Source organism: Lampris incognitus, chromosome 7 (genome assembly GCF_029633865.1).
Source record: "Lampris incognitus isolate fLamInc1 chromosome 7, fLamInc1.hap2, whole genome shotgun sequence".
NCBI lineage: Eukaryota > Metazoa > Chordata > Actinopteri > Lampriformes > Lampridae > Lampris > Lampris incognitus.
This window is the reverse complement of record NC_079217.1, coordinates 11,448,549-11,463,539: the sequence shown is the minus strand read 5'-3', so window position 1 is coordinate 11,463,539 and position 14,991 is coordinate 11,448,549. Positions and strand designations below refer to the sequence as shown.

The 14,991-nt window shown below is 43.6% G+C and overlaps 2 protein-coding genes across 2 annotated transcripts in view; both read left to right on the top strand.

Moving 5' to 3' along the window:
- Positions 1-3,245, top strand: part of nars2 (asparaginyl-tRNA synthetase 2, mitochondrial) — a 3,678-nt gene extending 433 nt beyond the window's left edge. Inside the window, exons 2-14 of the mRNA XM_056283113.1 lie at positions 195-301; positions 426-546; positions 697-837; positions 910-990; positions 1,111-1,205; positions 1,365-1,497; positions 1,635-1,733; positions 1,895-1,932; positions 2,088-2,154; positions 2,330-2,467; positions 2,596-2,693; positions 2,889-2,915; positions 3,005-3,245. Coding sequence (XP_056139088.1) covers positions 195-301; positions 426-546; positions 697-837; positions 910-990; positions 1,111-1,205; positions 1,365-1,497; positions 1,635-1,733; positions 1,895-1,932; positions 2,088-2,154; positions 2,330-2,467; positions 2,596-2,693; positions 2,889-2,915; positions 3,005-3,149 — 1,290 coding nt within the window. The 3' untranslated portion in view covers positions 3,150-3,245. The remainder of the gene's footprint in view (positions 1-194; positions 302-425; positions 547-696; positions 838-909; positions 991-1,110; positions 1,206-1,364; positions 1,498-1,634; positions 1,734-1,894; positions 1,933-2,087; positions 2,155-2,329; positions 2,468-2,595; positions 2,694-2,888; positions 2,916-3,004) is intronic.
- A 1,227-nt stretch (positions 3,246-4,472) lies between these two features.
- The window catches only part of gab2 (GRB2-associated binding protein 2), a 47,572-nt gene continuing 37,053 nt past the window's right edge, over positions 4,473-14,991 (top strand). The window contains exon 1 of the mRNA XM_056283112.1: positions 4,473-4,638. Within this exon, the coding sequence (XP_056139087.1) occupies positions 4,567-4,638 (72 nt within the window). The 5' untranslated portion in view covers positions 4,473-4,566. The remainder of the gene's footprint in view (positions 4,639-14,991) is intronic.

The window sequence follows — 14,991 nt, the reverse complement described above, 5'->3', positions numbered from 1 at the left end:
TGTGCATTTCCACCTTTAGATCGTATTATTATGACACGTGCAAAGTAGTAGATCACCGATGGTGCCAATCAAATCAATTGCATGAAATGCACGAGTCCGAATGATCTTTAATGCAGTTGGGGGGAAAAAACGATTCTTGCAACTCCTTAAGTGTTGATATTGTGTTATTTGTTTAACTGTGTTGATAATTACAGGGCTGGGTTCGCTCTGTCAGATCTCAGAAAGAACATCTCTTCCTCCATGTGAATGATGGCAGCTCCCTGCAGTCTTTGCAAATCGTTTCCCGTCCGGACGTCAGTGTGTGAGAGCTGATAGTGCTTTACTACATCTGTACATTTCTTTTGGTTATCATCCCCAGTGTAGTGTCATACGTAACTAGTTTGCTTCAGCCCTAAATGCTTTTCCTTTTTTTCTTTTTTATCAAGGCTGCCCACGTTCGGAAGTGCTGTTGAAGTCACAGGTTGCCTTCAGAGAAGCCCCAGTCAAAGACAACCCGTTGAGCTACAAGCTGACAAAATGTGTGTGGTTGGAGAGTGTAATCCTGTGGTAAGCAAAGCAGTCTTTCTGAAGATCCTGTAGATATTTTTGCGAACAATGTGGTGGTTCAAGTGATTTTTAGCACCCCTCTGAGGTAACATGATTATGTCTTAGTTTTGATTTGTAATCTTAGACTGTCTCTCTGTTTTCATCCTCCAGAATTTTCCCTTCAAAATCAAAGAGCGACACGGCATTGAATATGTTCGCCAATTTCCACATCTGAGATGTAGAACAAATGTCTTCAGTTCACTGCTGAGGATACGAAGTGAGGCCACGGCAGCAATCCACTCATATTTCAAGGTAAGGGTATTGATGGAGGAATTTTTTTCATTTGCCGATCCAGGCTTATTTGCTCCCTCTCATTTTTCGTAGGAAAATGGCTTTATGCAGATTCACACCCCGGTGATTACCTCAAATGACTGTGAAGGGGCAGGAGAGCTCTTTCAGGTTGAGGTAAGTATCTGTAAAAATGTTTGTAATTGAGTTGGATATTGAAATGGAATTTATCGCCTAATTTTTTTATGTCTATGGGAGTGTCAGAACTTACAATCGTTTCGTCTGCTTTTCCCACAGCCCTCTGGCAATGTAAAGGAAGAGAACTGCAATTTTTTTTCTGTCCCTGCCTACCTGACCGTGTCTGGTCAACTTCATTTGGAGGTGATGTCAGGGTGAGAAACACTTAGTTTATGCAAGATATTATCTGCAAATTTTTGGACCCCAGGCATTGTAAATGGTTTATTTCAGAGAGGATGCAGGAAAGTATGAGACAGATGCTCACAGTCATAGACTATATCCCTCATTTTATAATGTGTTTCACAATCTTGCAGGGCTTTTTCTAGAGTCTACACATTTGGGCCAACTTTCCGTGCAGAGAACTCCCAAAGCAGGCGTCACCTGGCTGAGTTTTACATGGTGGAGGCTGAGGTCTCCTTCACACAGTGCTTAGAGGATCTGACCAAGGTGTGTCATTGTGTTCAAGTTCAATATTACTCTCGTAACATCAGTCCTCCACCAAGGTTGTAGCAGAAGCTGATTTACCTTTGTGGACTTCACCACTAAACTTGGCCCACAGCTAAACTAGACATTTGCTCTCTCAGGTTATGGAGGACATGTTCAGGTCTGTTACTGAGCACGTCTTAGTTCACTGTGCAGAGGATGTGGATTTATTTCACACGTATGTGACTCCTGGACATCAGGTGAGTTGACGATGATTTCATTATATGTTAACTAAAACTGCTTTGCAAAGCAGTCCTGTCACAGCTGACCTCCTCTGGTTCTGATCATCAGTGGCTCTGTCTGACTTTATTATCACCTTAACTTCCGGTAATTCTTTCCTCATTCACTTTTATATTTGAAGGATGATGTTGATGCCATGCTGAAAAAGAAATTCAGTATGTAAGTGTCATTACAGACATGAATAGCAGAATATGATAACATAACTATACCAAATATACAAAATTAAAAGCATTATGTACATGCAAAATCTAATTATGATATAATAAAATATTACAGAACTTTAATGGTGTAATTTGCTTTCACATTGCTCTTAGAATAACCTATACTGAAGCAATAGACATCCTAAACCGCAGCTCTGAGAAGTTTGTCTTCCCAACGAAAGTAAGTAATGTTGATCTTATTTTCTTCTTAATAAAGAAAAAAACCCACAACTCTACAGGGTTTGCTATTTACACTATCGTTCAGCAGTGCTGCAGTCACCATGTACCATTGCATCCCATAGTGGAGACAACCTTTGTCTTAGATTTGTGTTGACCTTAGCACCTTTTTCCTATAGTGGGGTTGTGACCTTCAAACAGAGCATGAAAAGTACCTGGTGAAGCATTGCGGCAACATTCCAGTCTTTGTCACTGATTACCCTTATGACCTGAAACCTTTTTATGCAAGAGACAACCAGGATCATCCAAAGCATACAGTAAGACACACTGATGTAGTTAAAAATCAATGATTTAACTTCTCAAGTTTTTTTTTCTTAGCGATATTGTTTGTATTGCTGAATAAGATTTGCATGTCTGAGTGACTCCAACTGTTCTTCGTCTACAGGCAGCTGCTGTGGACCTTCTTGTGCCGGGGGTGGGAGAGCTGTGCGGGGGCACTTTGAGAGAAGAGAGGTTGGATCTGCTTAGTGCACGGCTGGCACAGTAAGAACCTGTGCATGGCATCCTGTCTTAACTTGTGACCTTTTGATTCTCACAGTCCATGTTAGCTGTTAGCTAGGCATGCACTGAGCATACATGCATAAAACTGACACTCGAGAGGATTTATCATAGTTTAGTATTTAAATATTTGTAACCTTTTGATTTCATAATATGCTCTGATTTTTTTTCTTCTTCCAGAAATGGGTTAGAGAACACATACAACTGGTAAAACATTTTATTTACACCAATGTATAAATAAGCATGCATATAACATCATCAGAGATATCATGACATCCGATTTCTTTTCTTTTCAGGTATTTGGATTTGAGACGTTTTGGCTCTGTCCCTCATGGTGGCTTTGGAATGGGATTTGAGCGGTACCTGCAATACATTCTGGGTGTTGACAACATAAAAGATGTGATTCCATTTCCCAGGTTTCCCCATTCTTGCCTTCTATAAGGCATACAGTTATGCATTTAACAGAATTAACTGTGTTTTAAAACTCATTGTGTTACAAGCGTATGATAAAAGTCGTAATAAACACAACCCTTGATAATATGCTGAATTGATTTTGACAATCGCTTTCCCTAGTTTGAATGTCTTTATCCATAAAATGACAATTATGATGCAGCCTTTAATGTATGAGGTTTTCTGTTGTCACTTTTCAAAAAGGGCATCTATTTTAAATCAGCTGACTTCAGCTATGGCTGTTACTTCTCTACCATGACTAGTTCATGATTCATTGTGATGCCTCACCGATATTGTATTCGGATCAAAAATATTCCCATCAGTAATATAAGATTCCCATCCATTATAAATACTCCCATCCATTCAGCACGTTGAGCTGTATCTGTAGTGCTTTCCCAGGACTGAATCTCGTGAGCAAGCTGGCGTTAAACTTCCACAAGATGGTGCGTTTTTCCCATTTATTCAGATTCGGCATAATGGGAAGCGCTTCTGTCAATAAAAGCGGCAGTAACAATATCCCCCGCACCGGTTTATCCCCCCCGCCAGTGTCGCTTTCAGACAACGTTAAACCCTTAAAAAAGATCGGCTGGTTTTCCAAGTTCCTCACGCGCGGGGTTTACGTGTTCGACTCAAATCGACTAAACCGTGTTGACGCTGAGCGTCACCCCCCCCCCACACGCACGGGTGACTGAACGACCCCTTCTTTCTTCCCCCCCCCTCTGTTCGCCACCGACCCTCCCGATGAATTCCTAGGTGATCGTTTGAAGTTACTTTTGGCCAAATTACGGCGCTGTGTTCAATCCCAAACTCATTAGAGGAGCTTGGTGAGAAGTTGGCGGTGGTTTTCGCCGTCCTGTTCGTCCCGGAGCGCGCGAGCGAGCGGGCGCGCGCGCGGGCGGGCGGGCGGGCCGGCCGGCCGTCCCTTTACTCGAGCGAGGGGGCGTGGCGTGAATTGGAAAACAAAGTGAGCGCGGACGGACACCCGGCCATACTTCCTCACAGCGACCGCATCGGTCGAGTTTAACCCGCGAATCTGAAGCCGGCGGCGGCGGTGCCTCCTTTACCCCGCCACCCCGGGAGCCTGAGCTGCCTCTCACCTTTGGGATTTCTGGGGCGTTTTGTTGGCGGTGCCGTAATCACTTAACATTAAAACAGCCAACGCCCCCCCTCCTTCCCCCTCCCCCCTGTCCTCCCCTCCCCTCCCCTCCAGATCACTTTGGTGTCATTATCAAATGGGGGAGCAGCCTGCGCCAAACGCCGACAGCGCTTTGAGTAGCGACCCGGCAGGGTCCGTCATGTACTAGGGGGGGATACGGTACTGAAGGAGTCGGCAGACATCGACGACAACGAGGAGAAACCGAGGAGGAGGAAACGGCGGCAACACCACCAACCAACCGACCGACCAACCATGAGCGGTGGGGAAATCATCTTCCAGGGCTGGCTGAGAAAGTCGCCCCCGGAGAAAAAGCTGAGGAGATACGTAAGTGAAGAACGCTTTGGCATAGTTTCTTCTTCCTTCCCCCCCTCCCCCTCCCCCCCTCATAGGACTTGACTAACATAAATCACTTCTCTCAACTTCTCTCACATTGGCAAGGGTTTGCTCGTAAACAGCCTTTTTCATGTAAAAAATTTTTTTTTAATTTTTTTTGTGTCTCACGGTCAAAAGATAAGAGCACATGCAACTAGTGAAACACTGAACATGGACAAACAACCGGGAGGTTTGATCCGAGCAGGTGCATCCCCGCTGCTGTCTGGACCTCCTCTCTTTCAGTTTCGTGTCACGTTCATATTTAGCAGAGTGGACAAAAAAAACAAAAAAACAACCCCAGCAATAAATAGCATATGTATTTATTTATATTTAATGGGAGCTATGTCATACCCAGAATTAACATCATGGGGGGGGGGGGCAGCTCATAATGGGGTCTTATGACAGCATGGGGGGGATAAGCCGTCTGTTCTGTAATACCGGACAGCTGTCCATAATTCACACTGAATGGATTGTCAGGCAGAAAAGAAAGAGAAGCTGGTTTTAAGTACGCTTCATCCGATCAAGATGAGGCAATGTTTAATCGTGTCACAATATGACCACTTTTCGTTGTAACTGTACCTGCTGATGTCACAACACTGATGTGTGCACAGCTTGTGTGCCTTGTTGAGGATTTCTGTGCCAGCTCCATCCATCCATCCCCTCACCTCCCTCCCCCAGTCTCTTGTTAGGTGTAGGACATGGGAATAGCTGTTAACTAAATCAGATAATAGGATTTATGGTAGCAAAGAGACGCATGAGACAATGTCCCATAAATACAGCTGTCCGCTGTTTATGTATAGTGTTATATTACCAGTATTCTCCATGTTCCTATTAGCTGACTTTACCGTGATGTCATCCCTGTTTTATCTGGAAATCCATCCCTGAATGTCTTCAAATGCCCCCCCGCCCCCACCCCCTCCCCGTCATTTCCTCATTGTCCTCCACTTAAAGCTGCCTAATGTTTACTCAGAGACCACCATGGTCAGCATGGAACAGCAGCTGTAATGGTATAGAGGAAAAACTTGCATGCAACAGCAAGAAGAGAAGAGAAAAGGGGAGGGGAAAAAAATCCCATGGCACTAAGGCAATTGCCTCGCTCAGGCAAGAGAGGGCAGGGAATGGTCTCAGCCTTTCTCACCCTACTCCTGACCAATAACTTATAAACAGGCAAACAGTTTCAGACAGAAAACTGTGTCATGAGATGTGACCATGAGTGCCCAGAACATGCGGACTTGTGAAAGCAGTGTTCTGTCCATCTGAAATTCCTTCCACTTTAACCCCGAGAAAGGCAGACGATGGACAATGGTGGCCATTTACTCACCAGTATTGCTGTCATACGATATTGTTGACATCGTAATGTACATTAGAGGGATATTTTAAGCTGAAGCTCATGCTCATTGCTCAGACATTCCACCTTGAGGTTGTTTGTATTGCTCGGGGAAGAAAGTGGCGAGATTAAGACGACAAGATTTACTTAGATATTAAAAATCAACACCGTTATCTTGAATGGTGTTGGCCAAAGAATTGGTCGTTTCAGACTGGTAGTTGACGTCTGTCTACAACCTCTCGGTTTTTTATCGTTGAGCTGTTTCTAACAGTTTGTTGGCGATGACTGAAAGGTGCTATCCTCGTTAATAGTACTTTCCCTGTCATTATATTCCGCCGCTTGCTCCCATGAAGCCGGCCCGAGGCTATATAAGGGCCGTGTTTGTTAACCAGAAGGTTATGCTTGTTGGAATGACTGGTTGTAGTATATTCAGCAAAGTCTCCTGAGCCCCCATGGACGTTCCAGTTCGTGTAGAAGATGTCTGACATAACCACGTGTCTTCAGCCTCCTGCAGAATCCCCCCCGTTGGAGTTAGACAATTGTCGATTAAAAACTGGTGCCATAACTGCAAGCCTAGCATGCAAATCATATGCAAAATTTGGGAGCAAAACACCAGTGGCAGTTGATGCATGGTTGCAACTGTTGCAGAGAGGAGACAGCGTGTGCGGAGTAACAAGACTAGACCTGGTCAAACATCAGTAATTGTTTACAAATGATGTTGACTCCCGGTGACTCATTCTTTCTACGATATTGTTTCATTTTGGCTCGCCGCACCAGTGCACAACCATCTTTAAATGTTGTTGTCTCCAAACATGTGACTATGGCACTGAGAAAATGTGTAGTTCCTTCTTTTTCTTTTCTTTTTAATGGACAAGGAATGAAATTGGGCTTTGCATGACAGACACAAAATGAATCATTTGGTCGGAGGTGGGCAGTGTTTTGAGGGTAGGTAGGAGTGGCCTCGCTGTTTGTGTTGAACATTATCCAGAGTAAGCAGTGGGAACATGAAAACAACTGAGTAATCCAGAGTATGTCCAGTGCATCACATGCAGGTCTGTTAAGACTCATCACTCAGTAGTCAGACCGTTTCCTTCATCACATGGGAAACAATGCTCGCATCCTTTATTTGTGTAAAACGCTCGGCTGTTTATTTGACTTAAATGGGAAAGGCAAACTTATCGAAAACTCCTCGGTGCGACCGCCTGCACATGAAAGCTTTTATCCTGGGACTAGCCATAATAAAGAAATGAAAAAGAAAGAACTTCTTCATATTTTTTTTCACCCAGAAAGTTGCTAATGACGATAATGTAGTACACGAGCATTTCTTTATCCATGTGATTTATAAATATATGAATCATACATGCAGCGTATCTTGTTGTAAATAATTAAAGCATTGTTTGCTGAAAAGAAACTCCTCTTTATCAAACTGTGCTTTTGGCAAGAGCCACCCACCTCTCGGTTGTTGTATCTGACTTCACAAACATGTCTATTCACATACAGAAAGGCATTGCCAAATTCCAGACAGATCATATCGGCATGGTGATAGTTGCTGCCACTACTTTCTCCTATTGCCAGTTTCAAAGGACTTCTTTTTTTCTTTTTTCCCTGTGTCCTCCTGGATGGGAGATTTGGGGAGATGGGAAGGGAGATGGGAAGGGAGGTGGGTGGGAGGGCAGTGTGTTTTCAAGGCAGTCCGGCTCCCAGCCTCAGCCCCAGTGTCAGCTGCCTGGTGCGCTGTTGTTTTGCAGAGGGGCTTTGGGAAGTCCTTGCCCTCAGAGGTCAGCTCAGAACGCCTCCCAGTTCCTGCTTTGACAGACACCAAGCTCTCGCACAGACATTTTCCCTGTTCCACTTTATCTGCCGGCCCTCATGTGCCCACTCCAAAGGATCAACAAACTGGGGTGGCAGTGTGTGATGACATTGACAGCGTCAGATTAGATTCTTTTCAGTGGATACTCGCTCGCTGCTGCAAGGGAATCCTGTGATTGATGGTCTGTTTGAGTAGTGATTATGAACTAATACATGGCCGGTTACAGTTAGGAGTACGGAGAAGAAAAGTGCTGACTTAAGTGTATGCTGGAAGTAGCAAGTGTCTGACAACATTTAAAAAACAACAACACTTGTTTTAGTCTGATCTCATATCCTGCAGACACCAATTCTCTTTTTTGATGACCAGCTATCCTCAAATTGCAGAATGAAAACCTCAAAGCAGCCTTGTTTTAAGCATTGTCACATCCTGTCCTTTGCCATGAACTCTGGCTTTGCCTGTGTGTATTCAGTCCAAAATTTAATTATGGCACCAATAGCAGATGCCAGACTTCCTTTGGATGGCACCTACAGGAAACACTGTGACAGAGGTCCCATGATAGTGGAAGAAATTAAATTGGTCTGAGAATCTAGAAATGTATTTCCAACCATCAAGGTTTCTCCACCGCCCGTGCTCAAAATAGTGTGCCTCAAGATCCCTTTGATTATCCTCTCGTGATTTTGACCAGCACTCTTAGCATTTCTGACCTCTTGGTGAAAGATGCACAAGGTAGAGAGAGTGACTCGGGAGTGATGATTTTCAGAGAACGCCCAGAAAGGTGAATCATTTCATCTGGACACGTCGTTTATTGAAGCGTTTCATCACTCATCTACCTCTTCAGTCTCAACTGACTGCAGGTATCCCCGAGACTGAAGAAGTCGTCTAGATGAGTGATGAGACATTTCTCCCACTAAACGTTGTGACCAGATGAACTGACTCGCCTGTGTGATTTCCGTGCCTGGATTATTGAGCACGCAACAAGAGATTTTCAGAGAAGATTTCCATAGCGTAGGTCAACTTAGAGACTGACTCAGTCAGACCCCGGTAGTATAATGTCAATGGGCGAGGCTGATGGCTCAGTCATTTGGGGTTTCAGTCCTTCCTAAAACACAAGTCCTGGTCCAAATGGTTTTAATAAGATAATATTTTCTTTAGTCAGCCCATTGAAAAATAATGATTAAAACGTAGTAGTGTAGTATCTACCGGTTGTTGTTTGAGTATAATATTTGAGGGTTATTTTCTTTTCTCTTCTCTTTTCAAGTTGGTGATGGTAGCAAACCATCTGGGTCCTCAAGACCTTCACAGAAGGCCAAATAAACCCTCAGAGACAGAGAAGGGAATGGAATAAATCTGTTTGCCTATGTGTTGTTGGTATGTTAATAAGTTATATTACCCGTTAGAGCATCTTAATATTTCTGTGGTATGCTTTGCATGAAATTTGCATTTTATGGTTAAGTGTGGCAAAGGCAAAAAGTCGACCAATCAGGATATTTTGTGCGGGTCTTTGTGCACGCTCAATAATCCAGGTAAGAAAATCACAGAAAGGTGAATCGGTTCATCTGGACGCAATGTTTGTTGAGGGAAACGTTTCATCACTCATCCAAGTGTCCTCGTCAGTCTCGACTGACTGCAGGTACCCCCACCCTTATAAACAACACAGTTGCATAACGTCGTTTTATTCAAATAAACGTTATAAGGGTGGGATACCTGCAGTCAGTTCAACTTCAGTCAGTTGAGACTGAAGAGGTCGCTTAGATGAGTGATGGAGCATTTCTCTCAATAAACGTTGTGCCCAGATGAACTGATTCACCTCTCTGTGATTTTGTGTGTGTGTGTGTTTGTGTGTGTGTGTGTTTGGTGTGTGTGTGTTTGTCAGATGAAAATTCAAACCAATCAGAGTATTTTTCTCTGGTGTCTCTGGGAAATATCTAGATAGAAGCCTCTGTTCAGGGCCTTCATAGCATCGTTTTGGATAGACTGTTTGATCAACTTGTCAGATTTGGATTCTCAACCCTTCTTCTTCTTCAAGGCCTCCTCGTTAGCGAGGGTTGCCAGCACCATCAGGATGACATGCTTGCCAAACAAGTCTTCTCCAGTTCTCTCTGTCCTGAGCTGATCTTGTTGCCTCTGATATTTTCAGACTAAGCCATTCGATGTCATCATGGTACTGCCTTTTTGGTCGGCCTCTGTTGCGCTTTGCTGGTGTAGTTCCCAATGTCGCTGTCTTCGTTAATTTACTTCCACCTGGACAACTGGTATGCCCAAAGAACGATAGCTTTCTTTTCATTATATGTGCCATTAGTCCTCTTTTTGTTCCTAATTCATTAAGGACGCTCGCATTCGTTCGTTTCTCTGTCCAGCTTATTCGAAGCATCCTACGATAAAGTCACATCCCTGAAGCCTCAGTCCTGTTTACCATCGCTCTCTTCAATGTCCAACTTTCAGCTCCGTGTGGCAACACTGGCCAGACGAGTGCTTTAAGTCGGCTGACTTTCACTTCTTTTCTTTTTCCTCTATCTTTCCATATTGGTACCATCTCCATCATTCTGTTCTTTGCGAGGGTAATTCTGGTTTCTATGTCATCTGTACAATCACCGTCATTTTTCTTAACTGAACCCAAGTATTGGAAGCCCTGTAGGTGCTCTACATCTTGTCCATCTACTGAGATTGCGATATCAGATTCACCCACTTTCATGCACTTTGTCTGTTTCACATTCTCCACCCATGTGAGTATTTTTTTTGGGTGTTCCCACAGTTCCCAGGTATTTTAGCAGGGCTGTGGTATATAATTATTGAGCACAGTATATGTCAGTTGGGACGAGATTTAAGGCCACGTTGCTGCTGTAAAGCCCCTTGAGGCAAATTTGTAATTTGTGATATTGGGCTATACAAATAAAATTGACTTGACTTGACTATTGCGCATTTGTATGTCAAACCGACAACGGATATAAAAGTCAAAACGAGTTGTGCAGGCGGCAGTCAGGACCCGCACTTCATTTTAGACACGGCGGATATAAAAAGTCTTCACACCCCGGTTAAAATGGCAGCTTTTGTGATGTAAAAAAAAAAAAGAAACCAAGATAAATCATGTCACAACTTTAAATTGCAACCTATAAAGATAAAGTGAAAAACGATCAGAAACATTTTAAGGGGAAAAATATAAAACCTTCTAGAATAACCTGGTTGAGTAAGTGTGCACACCCTTAAACTAATACTTTGTTAAAGCACCTTTTGATTTTATCACGGAAATCAATCTTTTTGGGTAAGAGTCTGTCAGCTCCGACCTGATTTATCTTGGTTCCTTTTTTTAACAACAAAACCTGCCATTTTAACAGGGGTGTGTAGACGGTATTTATTTGTTTGTTTGTTTTTTTTAAGAATATTTTTTTCAGCATTTTCCGCTTTTTTAACGGTGAAAGTAGAGCGACAGGTAAGGGAGGGGAGGGGAGGGAGAGAGAGAGAGAGGCGATGACATGCAGCAAAGAGCCCGGGCCAGATTTGAACCCAGGCCGCTGCGGTCAGGACTCACTCGGCCAGCGGGGCACGTAGACTTGTTATAGCCACTGTACATGCTGCTTACCGGGTGGCTCAGTGGTTAGCTCAGTCGCCTCACAGCAAGAAGGTCCTGGGTTTGAGCCCTGGGGTAGTCCAACCTTGGTGGGTCGTTCCGGGTCGTCCTCTGTGTGGAGTTTGCATGTTCTCCCCGTGTCTGCGTGGGTTTCCTCCGGGGGCTCCGGTTTCCTCCCACAGTCCAAAGACATGTAGGTCAGGTGAATCGGCCATACTAAATTGTCCCTAGGTGTGTGTGTGTGTGTGTGTGTGTGTGTGTGTGTGTGTGTGTGTGTGTGTGTGTGTGTGATGGGGTTGGGGTTATGCTAGTAATGTGCAAGTGAATCACGAAACAATATGAGATGGTCAGTTTTTGAAATTTTCATTCATTCATTCATTATTCAAGCCGCTTATCCGAATTCGGGTCACGGGAAGCTGGAGCCTATCCCAGCAGTCATTGGGCGGCAGGCGGGGAGACACCCTGGACAGGCCTCCAGTCCATCACAGGGCCAAATCGAAATTTTCAGTTCTTTCAAACACCGAAGTATAATGACATTGAATATGAACTCTCGGAGCATGACTTTGACCATTTCTTGTTGCATATTTGGCAGTAAATCATTTTTGGATTATCAGCACTGAATGTTTCCTCTTGGCTGACTTCTGCGACACCATGCTGCACCCTCACCTGAACCTTGGGGCAATAATGTGGTGAATGTGGAGATGAGTTGTGGAAGGCTGAATGGCGCTAGCAGAGCATTCCCCGTTTTTCGACTATACCTTCAATAAGCTACCAGGCTACTCAAAACTCAGTCACTATCGAATAATACTTATTTTGACACGCATCAAGTGATGACTAATTACCTTTTTTTTGTTGTGATTTTCTAAACAAACTATCTGAATGTGATGTGATGATCTGCATCTCACCCAGGGAGTGACTGCAGCTCCTCTCTAGATAACACCAAGCTGAAAACAATATAGATGAACTGCCTATGCAGTAAAAGGCTTATTGATACTACATTTATGGCCCTCCATCACCAATTCAAAACTCATGGTGGTGGTGCATGTGAAAACACTACAGTATGCACAGTGAGGAAGGTACTAGTAGTAGATGTAGTAGTAGTAGTTGTAGTAATAGTAATAATAATAATAATTTTATTTATATAACACCTTTCTTAAACAATGTTACAAAGTGCTTCACAAAAAAAAAAACAGATAAAACCAGACAAGGCAGGAATAAGAGTAAGATCAAATGAGGGTAAAATTAAAAACAGTAAAAATAAAAACAAATATCAAACATTTGTAAAAGCTTTCATAAAAAGAAAAGGTTTAAGACGGGATTTAAAAGAAGCTAAAGACTTAGTTCGTCTTAGCTCAGCAGGAAGGGCGTTCCATAGTGTGAGGGCACTAACAGCAAAAGCCCAGTAACCAACCGAGATAACTAGCAGGGCTCCATCTGCAGACCTTAATGGTCGAGGGGGGACATACCAAGTCAATAAATCACAAATGTATAAATGTATATATCACAAATGCTGGTGGTGGACGCACAGTAAGGAAGGTACTAGTAGTAGATATAGTAGTACTAGATGCACAGTCAGGAAGGTACTAGTAGGAGATATAGTAGTAGTAGTAGTAGATGCACAGTAAGGAAGGTACTAGTAGTAGATTTAGTAGTAGTATTAGTAGTAGTAGTAGTAGTAGTGGATGCACAGTAAGGAAGGTACTAGTTGTAGATGTAGTAGTAGATGCACAGTAAGGAAGGTACTAGTTGTAGATGTAGTAGTAGTAGTAGATGCACAGTAGGGAAGGTACTAGTAGTAGATGTAGTAGTAGTTGTAGATGCACAGTAAGGAAGGTACTAGTTGTAGATGTAGTAGTAGATACACAGTAGGGAAGTTAGTAGTAGTAGTAGTAGACGCACAGTAAGGAAGGTACTAGTTGTAGATGTAGTTGTAGTAGTAGATGCACAATAGGGAAGGAACTAGTAGTAGATGTAGTAGTAGTAGATGCACAGTAGGGAAGGTACTAGTAGTAGATGTATTAGTAGTAGATGCACAGTAAGGAAGGTACTAGTTGTAGATGTAGTAGTAGTAGTAGATGCACAATAGAGAAGGTACTAGTAGTAGACGTAGTAGTAGTAGATGCACAGTAGGGAAGGTAGTAGTAGTAGTACATGCACAGTAAGGAAGGTACTAGTTGTAGATGTAGTAGTAGATCCACAGTAGGGAAGGTACTAGTAGTAGATGCACAGTAAGGAAGGTACTAGTTGTAGATGTAGTAGTAGATGCACAGTAGGGAAGGTAGTAGTAGTAGTACTACTAGTAGTAGTATTAGTAGTAGACGCACAGTAAGGAAGGTACTAGTAGTAGATGCACAATAGGGAAGGTACTAGTAGTAGATGTAGTAGTAGTGGATGCACAGTAAGGGAGGTGGAGGAGAGTGGAGTTTACACTTTAGCCCAGCAATCTGAATACCAGCACTAATGTAGCTCTCCCAAGTGAGTAGATGTGGCGCGAAAGAACGCGGAAATAATGTATTAATGACTGTGTATTTCATTTTTTAACATTGATTTACCCAGTGATAGTTGACTGAACACAGTGCTGTTCCAGGCTCGGGTGCCTCATGGAGATCTTAACGGTAGCTGGTGAAAGGAGTAGGAGGTGAGAACGTTAGTCATTTGCTCACTCGCTCTTCACATTTCTTTGGGATTCAAACCAGCAGCATTCCACTCAGAAGTCTGCCTCTCACCCTAACCATCCGTTGACCTCTTCTGAAAGTCTTCCCAGCGTGTTCAGCCGTCATGTTACTGCCCTTACTGGAAAAATGAGACTGTGCAATTGCACCCCTTAGGGGGCTTGAATACAAATGCCTTTAATAGGATCCACCCTGAATAAAAATACCCATGATCTTCAAACCTTCTTGGAAATAGCTGAAGGTTTAAGCCTTGTGGCCCTAAAGGATTTTCAACAGTTTTTATTTATTTAGGTGTGAAGCGCCTCATGAACCTGGCTTCTAACTCATTCACTCATAAACAGACACTTAGTCACACGTTTAGCCGTGCCATCGATGCACATTTTGGGGTCGGTTGGAGGGGGTTGAGACCCCTCCAAAAATGTTTGTAAGTGCTTGCATCTAAAAAGATTTTGTGTTATTTTTTTCCAGTCAACATTTTGATCCTCATTGGTGAGAAACTTGGCAAAATGTTATTTTTTTCTGCACTCCGTCGCACACATTTTTCCAAGCACAAATCGGAATCCATTCCACATCGATCCATTATCCGGACCCCTTATCCTGCTCTCAGGGTCGCGGGGGGATGCTGGAGCCTATCCCAGCATGCATTGGGCAGGCGGCAGGCGGGGAGACACCCTGGACAGGCCGCCAGGCCATCACACAGGGAGTTCAGTGTTGACTTATTGTGTTGTGGCTCTTGTGCTGTAGTGACAGTAACATTACTGACCACATACCTTGTGTTCACATTTATAAATGTATTATTTGGGTCGGACCCCTTTAGTCGACTGGTTGACGTTGTCGCCTGTGGTGCGGGAGACCCGGGTTCGCGTCCCCGGCAGCGGCGGTTCCCGGCTTGCCCCCCCCCGAATTCGCTGCAGTATAAATTGGAATCGTC